Source organism: Gasterosteus aculeatus, chromosome 7, assembly GCF_964276395.1.
Source record: "Gasterosteus aculeatus chromosome 7, fGasAcu3.hap1.1, whole genome shotgun sequence".
Taxonomy (NCBI): Eukaryota; Metazoa; Chordata; class Actinopteri; order Perciformes; family Gasterosteidae; genus Gasterosteus; species Gasterosteus aculeatus.
Genome location: NC_135694.1, coordinates 26,037,226 through 26,055,063, shown reverse-complemented (window position 1 = coordinate 26,055,063; position 17,838 = coordinate 26,037,226). Strand labels below are relative to the sequence as shown.

The window sequence follows — 17,838 nt, the reverse complement described above, 5'->3', positions numbered from 1 at the left end:
AGCAATAAAGCACATTGTTTGTCCTGCTATTTGGTTTAATGTAATGTTTGATGTGTTCGATGAATATTTAATGTTACTCGATGACCAGTGACACATACGAGACTCACAGCAACCGCTGCCTCCTGAGAGGAACACACATTTAATTTGTCAGTCCTTAGAGACCGGATTAGGTTAACAGTTTGGCTCATGCGCTCAGGAAACCCACGATTTCACACCCAAGCCCGAAAGCACGGAGGCTCTTCCAGGTTCTTTAAAGTGACATTTTGATCAGACGAAAGCAGCGCGTTGTTTGCTTTGTGACTGTGTGAACACAAACGGTACCAAAGCGTACCTGGCTGCACCGATCTACAATCGGGCCTTCAAATGAAGCAGGCCGCTCGTTCTCCCCTCTTTATATCTCCATTACAGTCCGAGAGCCGGAGGCCTCGCGTGGCTGCACTCTGTGGCCTCGTCTACTTTGCGGAGATACCGTCCTTTTCTTCCTGCCGCCCAACACACACGATGAGATTCCTCGGCGCACACAGTCACACAGGCTTTTAGACACTCATTAGCCCTCTGCTAATACAATAAGTGTCACCTTCTATTACATGGTGATGGGTTGGATGTCAGGATTGGAAACCCACCAAATCTCCTCACAAGGGGCGCGACCCCCTCGTGCAGTGTATTGTCTTTCAGCCACAATGTCGAATTGTTTTCTCGCAGCTCTTTCCAGTCTAAAATGTAAATATGGAAACTGAATATAGGTACATGCACAGACTGAAAATGTCACAGACACAGTCTTACAGAGGGGGGGGGGGGGGGAGTCTGCACATTCCTTCGCAACGTGGATCATCGTGTTAAATTTGGGTTTTGTTTCAGGACAGGCAGCTGTTTAAGGATCCACCGACCCCCCCCCCCATCCTCCCCCCTCCGCTCAAGCCCTTTGTCTCGCAAATGAACAGCGCATGCAGAGTTGTAAAAAAACTTAATTAAGACGCCTAATTCTCTGTGCCGTCGCCAGACCAAAGCTGTGCGCTCACGTGAAGCGCTGCTGAGCACAGCATGACGGGGGGATGCTGTTGGACAGGGACCCGCGCTTTTCTTGGCTTTCACAAAACAGGGTGCGAGGGAACATTTGCTCCCAGTCGACATACAAAAAAGGGTTGAAATCAGTTAAGCTAATATTATATTGGCTGGATAAATGTTGCTTTCTGCTTATTTTACACACAAATCTCCTTTGAAGGGGTTAAACACGTCAATTGCAATACATCAGTTTCAATTTTTGAACACTAGTCGGACCTCTCCAAATAACAAACACGACATTTCCCTTCTCCGAATAAACAGTTTACATGCACATGTTAATGAACGTTCCTCATTATACCGAGAAGCCGCAGCACGCTGTACATCACCGCACATACAAAGATGTGAAGCGACATGTGTTTGCCACTGTAAAGGTGAATTCAGCTGCGGGTTTTGTCGTTGGCCTCTTGGTTCCGGAGGCCTCTCTCTCTCTCTCTCTCTGAGCGGTGGCGAAGCGCATGTGGTCCTCTGCGTGCTGCAGATGCCCTGGAGAAGTCTTGCTGCAGATGAGTCGAAAAGGAGCGTGAAATATGTGTTAAACAGGCGCAGCCCAACAACACTGACGTTCGACAAGATGACGGGTGTAGGCAATCATTATTGTCTCCGCTTAAGCGAGCGGTAAATATTCAGGGCTGATTTCTGTGAAAGCAAAAGACTTAATACAAATCAGCCTGAACTGATTTTCCCGTTTGAATGGATGGTGATCGGAGTCGGGCTGGTGAAGTGAGATGATGGTGATTAGATGTGCAGATAGCCGCGTGGATCCATCGTGAAGAGTTTAAGACAATTATCAGTCACATTTTAGAAAAGGCTTCGACGGAAACTTAAACTGTCCGAGTACACGGATTCTTTCCTCAGCCACTTGCACCCGTCTCCACACCCTAACCGACCTTCGACCTCGGCCCTTCCTGCCTCACCAAAGGTGCCAACGGCGGCGAGTCAGGCATGGGGAGGAACATGCCAGGGAGGTGCCCCTCCTCCGCTCCCCTTCTCCCCCACTCCCCCCCTCTCCTCTACCCACCCTCCAGAACCATTTGGACCACAGGGAATGGGTTAATCACATTAGAGGCCCAGAGGAGAGATGGGAAGTAGACAGTACCGTGACAGCCGGGGTAGCACTGGCACGACTAATCCCGTTAGGCCGAGGAAAAAGGGGGACGCCATCGCGCCTACGAGGCTGAGAAAGGAAAAAAACATTTTCCCAGGAATGAGTTCACCTGTATGGTAACACAGAGAAGTTGGCCTGTTGACGCCTATTAGAAGAAACAATTGCACTTGGCACATACAAATGTTTTTCTTTTCATGCCGGGCACCACTTTTATTGTCAGCGCGTGAAAACGAAAATCCGCGGCAGACAGTGGCATCGCATGAGATCCTCTTTCATGCCACGGCGAAAGCAGCCCCCTTTCAACTCGGTGCCATCAGTCTCCCAAACAGTGAGAAGATGGGGAGGGGTGCTGTAAGAAGGACAGGGCTTACTTCATCTGCCATTGTAAGTGCACCCGAGTTCAACCTTAATGTAAACCTTTGCAGGCAGGATATGAATAGGATGCTCTCTATAAAAATATATCCTGCTGGTTAATCCGGCAGATGGCCACAGCGGCGGACACTACGAGCGCGGCTGGCCACTGCAGGGGTAACGGGGAACGTCCGATCAGCAGCCGATTCGTCAGCCTGAGAGATGTGGAATCAAGATTCTTAACTCCCCTTGGCAACGCTGGGAAACAGAGCCGTCAGTTTGGATCCATCAAGCTTCTGCTTAATCTCGCCCACCACTTTTTTCTCTCCATTTACTTTTTTGTATCTTCCCCTTTTGTTGTGGGGATTAAGCCAAGTGGTAAAACAGTGATTTAATGATCTTTCCATGGCTATGTGCACCACTTAAACCATGAGACAAACAAGCTGAGGCATTCTAAGAGTCACCCCCTCTCAAGGCGGCTGCTTAAGGAACTGTGAGGCTTTTGATACGGCCTTAAGCTCCGGCTGATTATCTTTCCCACTGTCGTGGGATGTGCTGCGCTCCGCTATGGAAAAATGTAAGGTTTTGTGTTTCGTAAAGGCCCATTGTAAACAAGATGAGAAGAAAACAGTTGGAAAATCATTTGATGATGGCTTCAGAATAACACGTTATTGTGAATTAGAATGATTTGTTAATGCAGAAGAGAAGCGGTTCTATTTTATTATGTATTATTACAATAGAAAATTATTTGAAAAATGTAGGTGCATATAAAACAAAATTCCAGACGCAGTTGTGATTAATTATTTAAATAAGTTGACTAGACTGAAGTGATAAACAAAACACCAAAATAATAGATGTGTTACCCCAAAAAGTCTGGGAGAGGACATTGCATTATCATCAACATCAATATTGTCAGCTCAGATTAATGAGCCTCAAGGTTTAATGATAAACCTTTAAAGCCACAAAGATGAGAAGCTCTCAAACTATGAGGGCTGCAGAAAGAAAGCTAGCAATGGATTCAGTCATATATCCAAACACCACAAGATGTTGTCGGGGTATGAATCCTAACAGGCTGCTCACAGCTTTGCTTTATGAGATAGTTAGTCAATACAATCATCTAATAGCACACGGCGTGCGACCCACAGATCAACTGCTCATCAACTCGGGCTGTACCAACAACAACCAAGAGATGGCACCACGCGAAAAGAGAAGTGAGCCACAGATGACTTATACTGTATTCCCACCTAACGACACATTAACAGACGAGGTAAATACTACGGACCTGTGTCATTTTTGAGGTAAATTTCCTTTTCGCCAACAATTTAGTATTTCCATTGAGTCGGGTGAATCCCAAAGGACGGATAAAAACAGAGGATGCTGCTGGGTGCTGATTATGGATCAATTTCAAATGAATACTCCAAACGACCCTTCACATATTGCAATCTATACTGTTAATCAGTAATAAATGAGATTATAATTAAAAAAAACAGGTTTAAACTTTGTAGAGCTCACTGCAAAGCCAGAGAAGACAAACACGTACTCTTTGTGACAAGTCAACTAAACTTTAACTGAACTGAGGCCGGCCTTCAAGGTGAGCTAACTCCAAAGACCGGAGTGAAGAATTTCAATAATTAATGCCAGACATGGTTACATCAAATGAAGGGATCCTGAATAACGTCTTCACTCGTGGGTACTTGTTTGCTCATTCCCATTCTGCAAGGGCATGTCCTCAAAAGGTACCCTCCATCTAAATAAAACAAAATACACAACACTTCCTTTGGATACAATCAGACATCGCCAAATGAATCCGAGGATTCACACTGAGGCCCGGTGACACGGCTCAGTGTTCAGTGAGGCTCACTCACTGCGTAATAACTGCCGAGGCATTGGCAGTGATCCGTATGGAGTAGGACTAGAAAGCCATAATAGCGGGACAAATATCGGAGGAGAGGCAGTCTGCGTGTGACGGATGATAGAGGTGTTAGTGTTTTGGGCCAGTGTGCAGTAAGTGGGTAAGCCGGTGGTGTGATACCAGCGAGGTCAATGATGGTGATAATGGGGAGGGTAAGTACTGTATTGGGGTTAATACTTCTGAGCTGGACAAGAGATTATGGCACTGTAGAAAAATATAAAAGACCCCTCGGGGGAAACGCCGCGCTCCCACTGCTCAGCAGCGAACCGACGACATTGAGCGTCCCTGCAAGAAAAGACAGAGATGGAGAAAGTGTTTTCTGTTCCGTGACGAACGTGACGCTGACATTCGGTGATGCGGTCAGTTTTGTTCTGAGACTGTACGTTAAAATGAAAAGCTTTGAAGCTACAATCCAATGGTAAAATGCTCTTCTTTTTTTCACTTTACTTAATATCCTGCACGTAACATAGGATGGGATAAATGTCTCACATAAGCCCAATCAGTTTATACCTTTAACTTTTCTTCATTTTCTAACTTTGTGGGTTGTGTGCATCCTGTTTTCGTCTTCTGTGCCCCCCCTCCCCCCCTCTATTCCCCCACTTTCTCCTTTCTATAATGCACCTTGCAACTAATGTGAGAAGTGCTGTGTAAATGAAGGTCGCCTGAAATCAACAATGTCTCTGTGAAAGCAGCAAGGCCAGAAGGTTTATTTGTGGAGCACATTCCAACAACCAGGCAACTCAAAGTGTGTCACATAAAACCATCAAAAGCATCAAAACAAAAGGCTAAAGAAAAGGAATACACATGTAAAGCGATACTCATTACGAGCCATAATATCAGGTTGTTCTATTTATTAAGATTTAAGCCCTCGTATCTGGGTTACACCAGTCCGTCCTGCAATCCAGATGATGCCATCTGTGAGAAAAAGAAAAAATCAAAGGCTAAAGCTCTTTTCACGTTTATTCCAAGTTACAAATGTATATAAATTAAATGTGTTTTATGTCTGGCACAAATTAATAGATTTTCAGACTTCCATATTAAGGGGCTGTTTCAGCTTTGAAGCAGTTGTTACTATTAATAGTTGGAAATATCTGTGTCAATATCCAATTCATAGAAGGCCGCAAATGACTTTCGAAAAAAAATAAAAATAGCATTAATACATCCGCACAGGAAACACTGGATGTCATACGGCCGGCTTGATGGCTGTGATTGGATGACTGGCGTAAATCTGCTAGACAAATCCCCCGAGGCTCAAGCTGTGATTTGGACCGGAGAGATTTGTTTTCAGAGTGAACTCCGCCATGCAGAGATGACGGAAGCCAACGTCCAGCGCACGGCTGCAGCGGGCCGGCCGAGGGTCGGCTCAACTCGGACGGAACTGCACGGGACCGACCGTTACCGCTCCATCGCGGCGTGCTGACGTGGGAAACAAACGCACGTCCAGGGCTCCAGACCAGCTCGCCCACCTCTATGGTAGGACGACGCGACTTATTACAGGTCCGTTGCTTTTTACGCGCCCGTGTGATTGAGTTACCTGCTGTCTGACGTTTGAAAGCCCGCTTCAGAGAGCCCCCCCCAGCAAGGGAATTGTGTGGAAAACAATACATTGTAATGATGGTTTTGCATATTCATAAATTCCGTTTTAATACTGGCAGTAATTATGCCATTCAAAGAGTATGTTTTGGGTGAGGATCTTGATTATTTTGTTAACGGACTCACATACTCAGCGGAAGTAGGTTTGGTCTGTGTAAAGATCTAAAGCCCTTGATTTGCTTGTAAAATATATCCCTTATTGTCCAGGCTAATCCAGGCTAATAGTTTTAATCATTTGAAAAAGTAAACCCAAAATGTAGGACTTTATATTGGGCTTAATATTTGTTAAAATTCTCAATGTGAACTTCATTTTGTTGTTCCCGGTGACGCAGCTCCATATATCATCAAACATCCAGGCTTGTTCTTCTTGTTACTGGTGTGCTGGCTCTTCTCAATCTGTAATTACTGGCAATCACCCAACCTCTTGTTTGGGTGGGTCGAGTTTATTTAATTCGGGCGTGTAAAGTGACTTGCAAATTCAATGGAAAAACTGCCACATCTGTAGTCACACTGAAAACAGCTGTGATGAGCTTGTGCAATGTTTTTTTTTAAAAAGGCCAATAACAATAGGCATACCACTTTGATAGGTGGTGATAAATTGTGACATCCAAAGGCAAATGTCCCCAAAAGCAGGAGAGGTTTCATTTTGAAGCTGTCAAATACACTTCCTTTAATTCCTTAAAACTAATATAATCAAAACAAAAATAATTTCAGCTTGCAGGGTCACGTGTTAATTTTAGTGGGATCAAATTGAAAATTACAGCAGTGCTTAAAAAAAAGAAAGAATCCTATTTCTATATTTTATTTGTATAATCCGCCTCTGAAATTATTAGTATGCAGCGATGCTGGAAAGCATCAAAGATCCAGTATCAGTAACCTGGATTCAACGTGTCATCGCTCAGTTTAATAACATGAACGCACTTAGACACCTTGTTTGACCCACTTGACGTATAGCTTCATGCTTATGGTGTTGACGTACAACGAGCCGTCCTCTGTCCCCCAGCAGGTGCTGTGGGCGAGATGTGAGAGGAGGTCATGCCTTTGCTCAAGAGAAACATTCAGCCTCGGCACCTGTGCCAAGGTGCGGTGCCTGATGGGATCGGCAGCGAGCTGGAATGTGTCACCAACAACACGCTGTCCGCTATCATTCGCCAGCTCAGTAGTCTGAGTAAGATCACAGTTACTCGTGTTTAGTTTGTACCGCGGCACGTTCAGATGCTTCTTTAACGTGAATCACAGAAGGGGAAACTATAAAGAACACAAGATGTTTAACTTAAAAAACATTAAACACAAATAATGTATCATCTGTTTAAGTGCACGTACATTATTATCCAACACTAGACAATTCCGACATCTACTGTATAACCTACATTCAAATCAGCCCAATAGTACAGAAGCAGAGAGGGTTTGATTTGTAAATCATAAAGGACGATGTCTATACAATCATTCACCTGTGTTTTAAGTGCTACTGTGTGCGCACTGAAGTCAAATGTGAAAGGGAAACACAATTTTGGGAAGCGAATTTACTCCTGGACATCTGGCTCATTAATGCTCTGGTGTGTGTGTGTGTGTGTGTGCGTGTGTGTGCGTGCGCACATACGTGTATATGTGTCTGCCTGGACTTAAAGGAGCTTACAGCTTACCGTGAAGCTTTGTAAGGGCAGATAAGATGGAGAGAGAGTGAGCGAAGGCACAAACACAGGCAGCCTAATGATAGATGCCACAATAAGTGGATCAGAGCGGTTTGACGGGTGCCGTTAATGCTGTTGCGTCTATGGGGACCAAACACCTAGTGTTTATAATCCAGAGTAATATAATATATAATACAAACATAAGACATATTGTCCTTTTTGTTCAATACGCTGTGCTTATTCTGGTTTGAAACACCTCTCTGTGTATTAACGGCTTCTCTACCTCCACTAATGGTTCCCTGCCCCCTTTTTTTTTTTGCAGGCAACCATGCAGAAAATGTTTTCGGGGAGCTTTTTAACGAGGCCAACACCTTTTACGTGCGCGCCAACTCGCTGCAGGACCGCATCGACCGCTTGGCCGTCAAGGTCACCCAGCTTGACTCCAGCGTGGAGGAGGGTCAGTTCCCTGGAGGTCGTCCAGACCATTAAATCACTGGTTTTTCATCCTCACGTGCGTTGCGATTGACTCCTAGCGCCTGTCTCGCAGTGTCTCTGCAGGAGATCAACCTGAGGAAGGCCTTCCGGAGCTCGCCCGTCCAGGACCAGCAGGTTTTGTCCAAAGGCAGCACTCCGAGCTCGGTGGCTCAGATGCACGACAGCAGCGACCGGCCTCCTCCACTCGGCGACCTCACCGCCTTCAGGTGCCGCAGGCGTCGCTAAAAAAAACATTAAAAGCCCTCAGCATCTGATCAGTGAGCATTTTTCAGTCGTCTCATTATCATTTTTACACATCAGGGAGGATTCTACCGACGCCATGAAGTTCTACTCAGACCCGTCGTACTTTTTCGACCTGTGGAAGGAGAAGATGCTTCAGGACACGGAGGACAAGAGGAGAGAAAAGAGGAGGCAAAGGGTGAGCGCTCACCTTTACCCACTGCTTTGTCCGTGTGCATCTACTGTATCTGGCGAGAGGGTTTTCCATCTCTTTTTTTACCCCCGACCCTTTCGTCCGTCTTTCCCAGGAACAAAAGAGATGCGTGGAAAGCAGCACCCTTCATCGCGAAGTCAAGAAGGTGAGAAAGGCCCGAAACCGCAGGCAGGAGTGGAACATGATGGCGCTCGACAAAGAGCTTCGTCCGGACCGCCGCCATCCGCAGAGTCTTCGCGGAGGAGCATCATCTGAGGGCTCGCTCTCACCGGACGGCAGGTCCGTGCTCATTTTGTCACCGGAAGTAGAGATGCAGACATTTGAAATGTCACAAACTGATTAAATGTTTACAATTAAATGTTTTGTTTTATATTGACTGTCCAAAGTGAAAAATATTGAATAGTGATACTGTAAATAGTTGAATATAATATGAATTTTCCTGTTGACATTACATGTTATTTATCTCTCTATCGTTACGTCACTGTCAATGTTCAGTTTTAAATATTAAAGAAAGGTCACAATAACCTTGTGACCCAATAACAGATAAAAATATGCTACATGCAGAAATTGTGTGATCAAAACATAATCTCGAACACAGAGACAAAGACAAAAAAAGGAGGAATGAAATATAAAATGTACTTTTCTAGGCGGGGTAGATCCTATTATGAGTATAACCTTGTGGCCCAAATAGAAATGTCTCATTTGCGCATAGCTTGAATTTCTGTTTCATAACAACAAATCCACCATCTGGATGCGTGAGGCCCTCTCCTTTTTTTACATTTTTTTTTATCCAGGCCTGACCTCCTGGGATACCCCGTCCCCCCAGTGCCCGCCCAGGCTGCTCGTAATCACGCCAAGTCCTGCGGTTACGCACATCCCTCCCCACCGGTGGAGCACGAATACCAAAGCATCGATCTCGACTATAGGAGAGTGACCTGTGCCACAGCAGCAGAGCCCCCACCTGCAGGCCGAGCGAGCGCTCCAACGCGCCCACCTGCGGATTACCAGTAGGTTTTTGTTACATAATCGGAGAAGGAATTAGAGATAATATCTCTCTTTTCCACCGCAAACGTAATCCTCTTTCTTTCATTGTCGAACCAGCTCTCCCCCGTCTTCCGCCCCGGGCCCACCCATCCCCTCAGCGCAGACGGCCTTTGGTTTCCCACCGGGGGCGGCATCCCATAACGGAGTCCTGCACGTAGGCCCGGGCTGCCCGCTCCCACCTGTGCCTCCCCCCGGGTCGCACATGTTCCCTCCACCTCCGCCCCTCCCTCCCCCCGCCGCGTCCTCACACCCTGCAGGACACGGCGGAGGCCGAACAGGCGAGGCTAAAGCCGCGCGGGACGGGAGGAGCGACCTGCTGTACGCCATCCGCATGGGTGAGTTGGGCGCGGTTTGGGCTCTTGTCATCGGACACGTGCGCGTGACCCGTATGGTGACAGGCGATCAACATGTGGCCTCGCTGTGCCCTCCTCAGGCATCCAGCTGAAGAAGGTGCAGGAGCAGCAGGAGCAGCAGAACAAGCCGGTGGGGAACGACGTGGCCACCATCCTGTCCCGGCGCATCGCGGTGGAGTTCACCGACTCCGATGAGGACTCCGAGCTGGAGGAGAACGAGTGGTCGGACTGATGGCCACTAAAACTCTTCAGCGGGATCTCCAGTGCACACAAGAGAAAAACTGTAAATCCCTCTGGTGGGCTCCACCTAGTGGAATCCACATAGCAAGTGTGTCACATCTTATGTTTTTCTCATTTGGCCAATCTGAACTGTGCGTTCTAGTAAAAAGTCGTCGCCTAGTAAACTGACACCTTGAACACTCCGTACACAGTGATGAAATATGCAGTAGACCCCAAACCAGTTCTAGGCCTTTTTCACTTAAAAATTCTGACGTTACAGTAGGCGAAGCCAACGTATAAATAATAAAATGATTGGCTGAAATTCCATTACGGTGCTTCGGTTTCAAGATCCTGCCATTGGCTCTTTGTCACACTGTCACACTTTCCTGAACAGAAACACAGCCATCAATGAATTTATAAGTAGCACCTGTACTTTTTCTACTTTGACAATTCAAAATGTCTATTATGGAAAATACCTACTATGAAGTATATGAAGTACAACTTTCATGGTCTTTAGTATGTAGTTTCATCACTTTATGAAACCACACATCTGTGATCATATTTAGGACCAAATGTTCCCTTCCCTAAACTAAGTGAATGTTTGACAGGTAATTCCACACAACGATTTTTAATTGCTACCTCAATCTGTGACCATTCCACTACCCACTTTATGTGTAGTAGGGTCTCATGACCGGTCTGAATAGTTTTGTTCTGCCATTAAATCATTATTTATTGTGATGTTTCTTTGGATATGTTAACATATCATTAAAAAGATTAACTATTAGCCAGAAAATCATGTTGCGATTATCTCTTCATTTACCATTTTCTTCTTCTCCCTCATCTTCCTCTAATTTAACTTAAACTGTCGTTCCAGGCACAATGATTCTATAGGGGCTGTATTTACAGTTTAACCTGGATAGTATACGGAATCATAGTGTTTGAATTATTATGCAGGAGCTTTGGTATTTTTGTAATATGGACGTATGTGTCTAAAATAAAGTTGAATTGAGATGAAGATTAACCGCATGAGTGTGAACATGGCAGGCATTTCTTGAGACGCCAATCGGCATCTGACTTTTATTGTCTCATATTAGCTGTTGGTGAATTTTTCAATATGTTAAAAACACAGTTTATTGCTGATGATCCCAACAGAGATGCCCTCAATGATTGAATACAAGTATAAATCACCATGTGCTCTGCTAGTGTTATTACATGTTATAATGTAGTTATAGCGTGTTTGGCTATTAGGTCGGTGAAAAAAACAAAACTAGCGGAAATATGGATGGATTTGCAAACATGTTGTTGTTGTTTTATTTATGAATCGTTCATTGGCATCCAGCAGAGGTCAGTAACGCGCCTAGTGTGGGGTTTAGAAAGGCGGAACTTATCTTCGGGTAACTGTTGCGTGTCAGACGCCATTTTGGCTCCGTCGTCATCCAGCAGAGCGAGTTCAGGGGAAACCGGCGGAGCCACAATGGAGAATGTTTTCTTCCCGTGACAGTCCGGTGCCTGGCAGGTGATTAACACAGCGAAGCTCCCCCATCCCGCCTCAGCCTGCTACGTTACAGTCAATCCTGGAGCACCAACATTACAAATTAACACACGGTAAGACACGTCGAGTAACTGTGTCATATAAGCGGTTAACACAGTCCGACGTCTTCTGCTCTTCTTGGACCGAGTGTCACGCGAGTTATCGTCGGCTCAGCGTAACCTTTACGTGGTGATGATGACGAGGAGGAGGATAGCTTGTGTTTGCTAAGCTAGGAGCCCGGAGCGCGCGCACACACACACACACACGCACACACCTAATCAGCTTTGCCCTGAACGTTAACGTGTCTGAAAACAACCCGTCGCGACGCGTTCTGTCTAGCTAGCACGTCCTCGGCCGTGGACCGCGGGGACAAACGTAAGCTTGTCTCTAACCCAAAGAGAAATGACTCAACGGGGTTAACGTTTGACCTTCCGCTGACTTGGTGCTTTTTTTCATTTTGTGGCGCACCGCGCTGCGGATCTGTCAGGCCTGGATAAACAACTGTCATCTTGAATTTAATCAAATTTAGGTTAAAAGTAGCCTGACTTCTCTGCACAGTACATAACCTTGTTATTGTTGTCTTGGGTGAGACGCAGCAGCGCGTTTAAAGATGTGTCTGCTGAGTTCATTCCGTTTGAATTGGCATTGAGTATCCGTGTCTCATTCTAGTTCCTCTTTTCTGTTTTCTTTTTTCAGGACATAAACTATCAAGATGGATACCTCAAACCTTCCCAAGATCCAGGACGAGGAGCGAGAAAGCGAGTTCGGATACGTACATGGAGTTTCTGGACCAGGTCTGCTTTGTTGCCCTTTTTATTTTAAATTGATATATAGAAATACAATTCGTTCATTGTAGGATTTCATTTTTTTAAATGACAGTACATTTCAGCAGCAGGTGAACAGCATATTTTGAAATACCGACCCGTGTTTCTTTTTTCTACAATATGCATCTTATAACGGATACATCCTGAAAGAAGTTGCATAGTTACAAAAAGTACAACTTAAAATGTTGAGATGACCTTGTAGGTCATGTTGTCTTACACGAAAACTACGGATCTGCTCGTCTGTTCGCTCCGTTGAGCGTCATCATATTCGTTTCTACGTTTCTCTGACAGTGGTGACGGCGACGGCGATGGCGGGAGCAGCCATGTACGAGCTGGTTCGCGTGGGACACAGTGAGCTGGTGGGAGAAATCATCCGTTTAGAGGGAGACATGGCAACGATCCAGGTCTACGAGGAGACTTGTATCCTTTTCTGCCGCCACGTGACCTACCAGCGTGTGAACAAATCACGACCATGAGCTACTCCGAACCTAGACGGACATAATGAACGTTACGAGAGACACATTTTAGAGCCACTTCACACAGTGTGAGTTTACCTTAACATGATGCCACAGCCGGTGTGTCCGTCGGTGACCCTGTCCTCCGGACGGGGAAACCCCTCTCTGTGGAGCTCGGGCCGGGAATCATGGGCTCCATCTTTGACGGCATCCAGCGTCCGCTGAAGGACATCAATGACCTCACTCAGAGCATCTATATCCCAAGGGGAGTAAACATCGGGGCTCTTAACAGAGACCTGAAATGGGAATTCAACCCCGGGCAGAGTCTTCGGGTGAGAAAAATAGTCCGAGTGAGGTGTCCGTCCTTTTTGGAGAAATTCCGACTTAATTGCCCGTGTTCTCCCCTCCAGGTCGGCAGTCACGTGACAGGTGGCGATATCTACGGCATGGTGTTCGAAAACTCTCTCATAAAGCACAAGCTGATGCTTCCACCGCGCAACCGAGGCACCGTCACCTACCTGGCCCCACCGGGAAACTACGACATTTCTGTGAGTGTTTGTCCAGGTACAAAAAAAAAAACAGGTCCAGTTTCTGTGGGACTAATTTTATAATCTCGCCGCGTTCAGGACGTGGTTCTGGAGCTGGAGTTTGAAAGCGTGAAGGAGAAGTTCACCATGATGCAGGTCTGGCCGGTGCGACAGATTCGCCCAGTCACTGAGAAGCTACCTGCCAACCATCCGCTGTTGACGGGTCAGAGAGTTCTGGACGCACTTTTCCCGTGAGTGGTCCAATTGGAGCGTCTTTAGCCTCCATTTTAATCTTTTATAAAAATGAGATTTCACACATGTGGAACTACTTACATTATTTAGATGTAAAATCCGTTGGCCTCACATGAAACCGCGTGACCTTTGTGCCGTACAGATGCGTGCAGGGCGGCACCACCGCCATACCCGGCGCCTTCGGCTGCGGGAAGACGGTGATCTCGCAGTCGCTGTCCAAGTATTCCAACAGCGACGTCATTGTCTACGTGGGCTGCGGAGAGCGTGGAAATGAAATGTCTGAAGTGCTGCGGGACTTCCCCGAGGTAAAGATATTTGCCATACATGTGTTTTTTTATTTACTTTTTAAATACGAATACAGTAAAGATACATTGTAACAATTTTAGATATAGAAAAAAATGAGTTAATGCGACACTGCTCTCGCCCAACAGCTTACTATGGAGGTTGATGGAAAGACCGAGAGCATCATGAAGAGAACCGCGCTGGTTGCAAATACATCCAACATGCCTGTGGCTGCCAGAGAGGCCTCCATCTACACAGGTACCAACCCTTCGCGCTTTTAGAGAACAGTCTCGTTGTTTGAGCTTGAGTGCAAGAGATTAGCCTGAGATTTGCATCCCGAGAACGGACCGAGCGGACAAGCGGCCCGACTCCGTAAGCTGATGCCTCTCTCCACCTACTGTCGCCCTGCAGGGATCACGCTGTCCGAATACTTCAGAGATATGGGCTATCATGTGAGCATGATGGCCGACTCGACGTCTCGATGGGCCGAAGCTCTGAGAGAAATCTCCGGAAGATTGGCCGAAATGCCCGCTGGTAAGTTCACAATGGATGCAATCGATTTGATGCATTGGTATGGGGACGGCGTGAGACCTTGAGTGTGTGTGTGTGTGTGTGTGTGTGTGTGTTTGTGCAGACAGCGGGTATCCTGCTTACCTCGGTGCCAGGCTCGCCTCCTTCTACGAGCGCGCCGGACGTGTGAAGTGCCTGGGAAATCCAGAGAGGGAAGGCAGCGTCAGCATCGTGGGAGCGTGAGTCGACTTTAACGCCAGCGGCGTATCTGTATAACGTATCTGTTATGCGATTTTAAATCCAAACTTGTGGTGCGTTAAAAGATTGAGGGTTAGAAATGTTATGCTCTACCTGCTCAGCAGCTATTTCTCTCAGACACAATGAAGTGAGTTTAGTTCCTTTTTTGGGGGGGTAACAAAAACAAACCTATGCTCGCAAGGTGAAATATCAATTATTATACTGACTCTTCTTTTACTGTGTGTCCGTGTTAGTGTGTCACCCCCTGGTGGAGATTTCTCTGACCCTGTCACCTCAGCCACATTAGGCATTGTTCAGGTGAGCAAGGAGTATTTCCTCTTCAGCTCTGGATTCCTTATATTTAATCTTGCGGTCAATATATATATATATATATATATATATATCCTTTTTCATTCTTGCCGTGCGTCAATCTTCTTTTCTCTTTTTGAAGGTGTTCTGGGGATTGGACAAGAAGCTGGCTCAGAGAAAGCACTTTCCTTCAGTAAACTGGCTGATTAGCTACAGCAAGTACACACGAGCTCTGGATGAATATTATGACAAACATTTCCCTGAGTTTGTTCCTCTGCGTACAAAAGCCAAAGAGATTCTCCAGGAGGAGGAGGACCTGGCTGAGATTGTGCAGCTTGTAGGCAAGGTGAGGTTCAAGATAATTTAACATGGTTACCACCCGAAAATCATTTCTAGTCTTTTCTCCAAATGAACACCATTTCTACTGCCACTTTCTTGCTGCATTTAGTAGTGAAATGTGGGTTCTGTAGAGCTCTAGTTAATGGTGCATGCTAAAGCTGGTTAATCAACGACTCTGAAAGAATGCATGTGACCGATCCTCTTCCTCTGCTCTTGTTTCGCTCACAGGCGTCTCTGGCCGAGACCGATAAGATCACTCTAGAAGTTGCAAAGCTCATTAAGGATGACTTCCTGCAGCAGAACGGTTACACCCCCTACGACAGGTGAAGACGGAACCTTTTGTCCATCACAAAGCATCTACCAAGAGAAAGAAATGAGCACTGTTTACGTCCCCTACAGGCAGTTCGGGGACATGAGAAAATATAGTCGTCAGATACAGAAACTACACAGCTTTGGAATGAATGTGTGTTTTAAGGGATTTCCATTGAAACATGGATAAAATGTATTATCCCTCCCAGACGGCCCGTAGGCTTCACACGTTCTCTCCTCCCTGCATGCAGGTTCTGCCCCTTCTACAAGACGGTCGGCATCCTCTCAAACATGATCTCTTTTTACGACATGGCCCGACACGCGGTGGAGTCCACGTCACAGAGCGACAACAAAATCACCTGGGCGATGATCAAGGAGCACATGGGAGAGATGCTGTACAAAATCAGCTCCATGAAGTTCAAGGTACGACCGCTCCCCATCTCGCTGTTTACATTCATACGTTTCTACACGTCTGTGACGAGCGTTTATCCGCCGAGACGAATAACTTGTGCCCAACGGACTCTTTAGGACCCCGTTAAGGACGGCGAAGTGAAGATCAAAGCCGAATTCGCCCAGCTGCTGGAGGACATGCAGAACGCCTTCAGGACCCTGGAGGAGTGAGTCGCCGAGCCGTCGGTTCCGCTCCCAAGTATCTGACGACCCCCCCCCCCCCCCCCCCACCAGTGCAGTGCAACATAGTGCGGATTGAATGGCCCGTGTTCTTAATGTCAACTCCCTTTTATTCCTTGTTGTTTACGTCCCCTAAAAACATTCCTGGCACAATTTTTCCGTTTTTGTTGATTTTTTGACTACTTCAAAAATGCAGTAATGGAATCCTCGAAGACACGTGAGACTACGGTTAGCGGCTTGCGTGTAGCGGCTTGCGTGTAGCGGCTTGCGTGTAGCGGCGCGACCACATGTGGTTAAAATCAGGGGCCACCCATCAGGTGTTGCACTTAAACAATGGCTGCTTCAAAGAGTGGACAGGGATGTTTCTTTTTTTTCCCCAGATGTGAAAGTGATCAATATATTTAAGAGTATAATACCAATCCTACACAAAGGCAAAGGGACAGATGCACTGCATATCGGGGGGGGGGGGGGAAGGGGGGTTAAAGGCATTCGTCCACCTCTTACCTCTTAAGTGTGATATCAATGTTGTGGACAAGATACTTTTATTTGCAAACGTGTGGATGAATGAGTCTGTTAGATTTGTGTTGTATCAGATGTCTCTCTATTATATTTGTGATACGTTGGTGTCTCCTGAAATAAATGTTTAAAAACAAACTAGTGAGGTCTGTTGTTACTGTAAAATTCACTGTAGAGTCACTCTGGTCTCCAGAATGTTCTTTACTGTGTAAATTAAACGCCACTCTGCTGATTGGCTGCTGTATAGAACAGAGTACAAATACATTTAGTTAAAATAGTAGTCTTTCAACCAAATGTATTTGCACTTCTTTAACTGACAGAGACGTACAAATGTTTACTTTTAGCTTTGAAACTGATGAGCACACCGATGTTCAGTGGAAGACTCCGACCTCCAGGTGGCGCTCACGCGTTGGGCGAATGCTGCAAGGAGACAGTCAGGAATTAATGTGTGTTCAAGAGCTTTAAAGAAGTGAGGAGACGACCTTTGACACAGTGCACAGACTCGTGTATGAAGGTAGAGTACATGGTGTACCAGAGTGTTTTACTGTGTCACATAGTTTTAAACTTGATGGGTGTTACGATTTAATTTAAGCATCTCTATATCTTTTATCAACATTTTTAATATTCTTAACTAAATCAAATAATCAAATCTAAACTTTTAAAAAATCCACTTTTCTGCCTCAGCAGAACTGGAGGTGGTTGAGCCCAAAAAATGGATCAACAGCAACTGAGAAATTGAATGTGAATTCTTCACATTTAGCTCAGTGAACACTGTCAACATGGCTGTTTGGTCTCGATCGCTGGCTTTAGTCTTCTTTAATACAGCATGGCGTTTATCTCGTTAAATACGGTCCTATTTAGAGTAAAGTGAACACTACAGCAGGATAGGGATGAAACCCTGTGATACTAAGTATTGTCC

At 45.9% G+C, this 17,838-nt stretch overlaps 2 protein-coding genes and 2 long non-coding RNA genes across 5 annotated transcripts; 2 read left to right on the top strand and 2 right to left on the bottom strand.

Moving 5' to 3' along the window:
• Positions 1-5,111: 5,111 nt before the first annotated feature.
• LOC144410361 (uncharacterized) lies at positions 5,112-7,030 on the bottom strand. The gene is made up of 2 exons (XR_013468385.1): positions 6,953-7,030; positions 5,112-5,345 (listed from the first exon to the last, which is right to left on the bottom strand). It is a non-coding gene; the product is annotated as an uncharacterized LOC144410361 (long non-coding RNA).
• On the top strand, positions 7,027-10,936 carry LOC120822163 (actin-binding protein WASF3). The gene is made up of 8 exons (XM_040181585.2): positions 7,027-7,191; positions 7,977-8,111; positions 8,202-8,355; positions 8,450-8,567; positions 8,677-8,861; positions 9,377-9,589; positions 9,684-9,961; positions 10,060-10,936. The coding sequence occupies exons 1-8, from the start codon at positions 7,059-7,061 to the stop codon at positions 10,209-10,211; spliced, it is 1,368 nt and encodes a 455-aa protein (XP_040037519.2). The 5' UTR covers positions 7,027-7,058; the 3' UTR covers positions 10,212-10,936.
• LOC120822164 (uncharacterized) lies at positions 7,277-8,722 on the bottom strand. Its single transcript, XR_013468384.1, has 3 exons — positions 8,580-8,722; positions 8,462-8,504; positions 7,277-8,370 (listed from the first exon to the last, which is right to left on the bottom strand). It is a non-coding gene; the product is annotated as an uncharacterized LOC120822164 (long non-coding RNA).
• Positions 10,937-11,581: 645 nt separating the features above from the next.
• Positions 11,582-17,057, top strand: LOC120822162 (V-type proton ATPase catalytic subunit A). Of its 2 annotated transcripts, none has more exons than XM_040181584.2 (15): positions 11,582-11,803; positions 12,426-12,523; positions 12,845-12,973; positions 13,126-13,340; positions 13,419-13,556; positions 13,635-13,786; positions 13,930-14,092; positions 14,219-14,327; positions 14,481-14,603; positions 14,704-14,818; positions 15,071-15,134; positions 15,268-15,471; positions 15,693-15,787; positions 16,025-16,196; positions 16,302-17,057. In XM_040181584.2, the coding sequence occupies exons 2-15, from the start codon at positions 12,442-12,444 to the stop codon at positions 16,392-16,394; spliced, it is 1,854 nt and encodes a 617-aa protein (XP_040037518.1). In that variant the 5' UTR covers positions 11,582-11,803; positions 12,426-12,441; the 3' UTR covers positions 16,395-17,057. The 2 variants fall into 2 exon arrangements, with proteins under 2 accessions (XP_040037518.1, XP_077962878.1); XM_078106752.1 differs by lacking the exon at positions 11,582-11,803 and adding an exon at positions 11,860-12,104.
• The last annotated feature ends 781 nt before the right edge of the window (positions 17,058-17,838 follow it).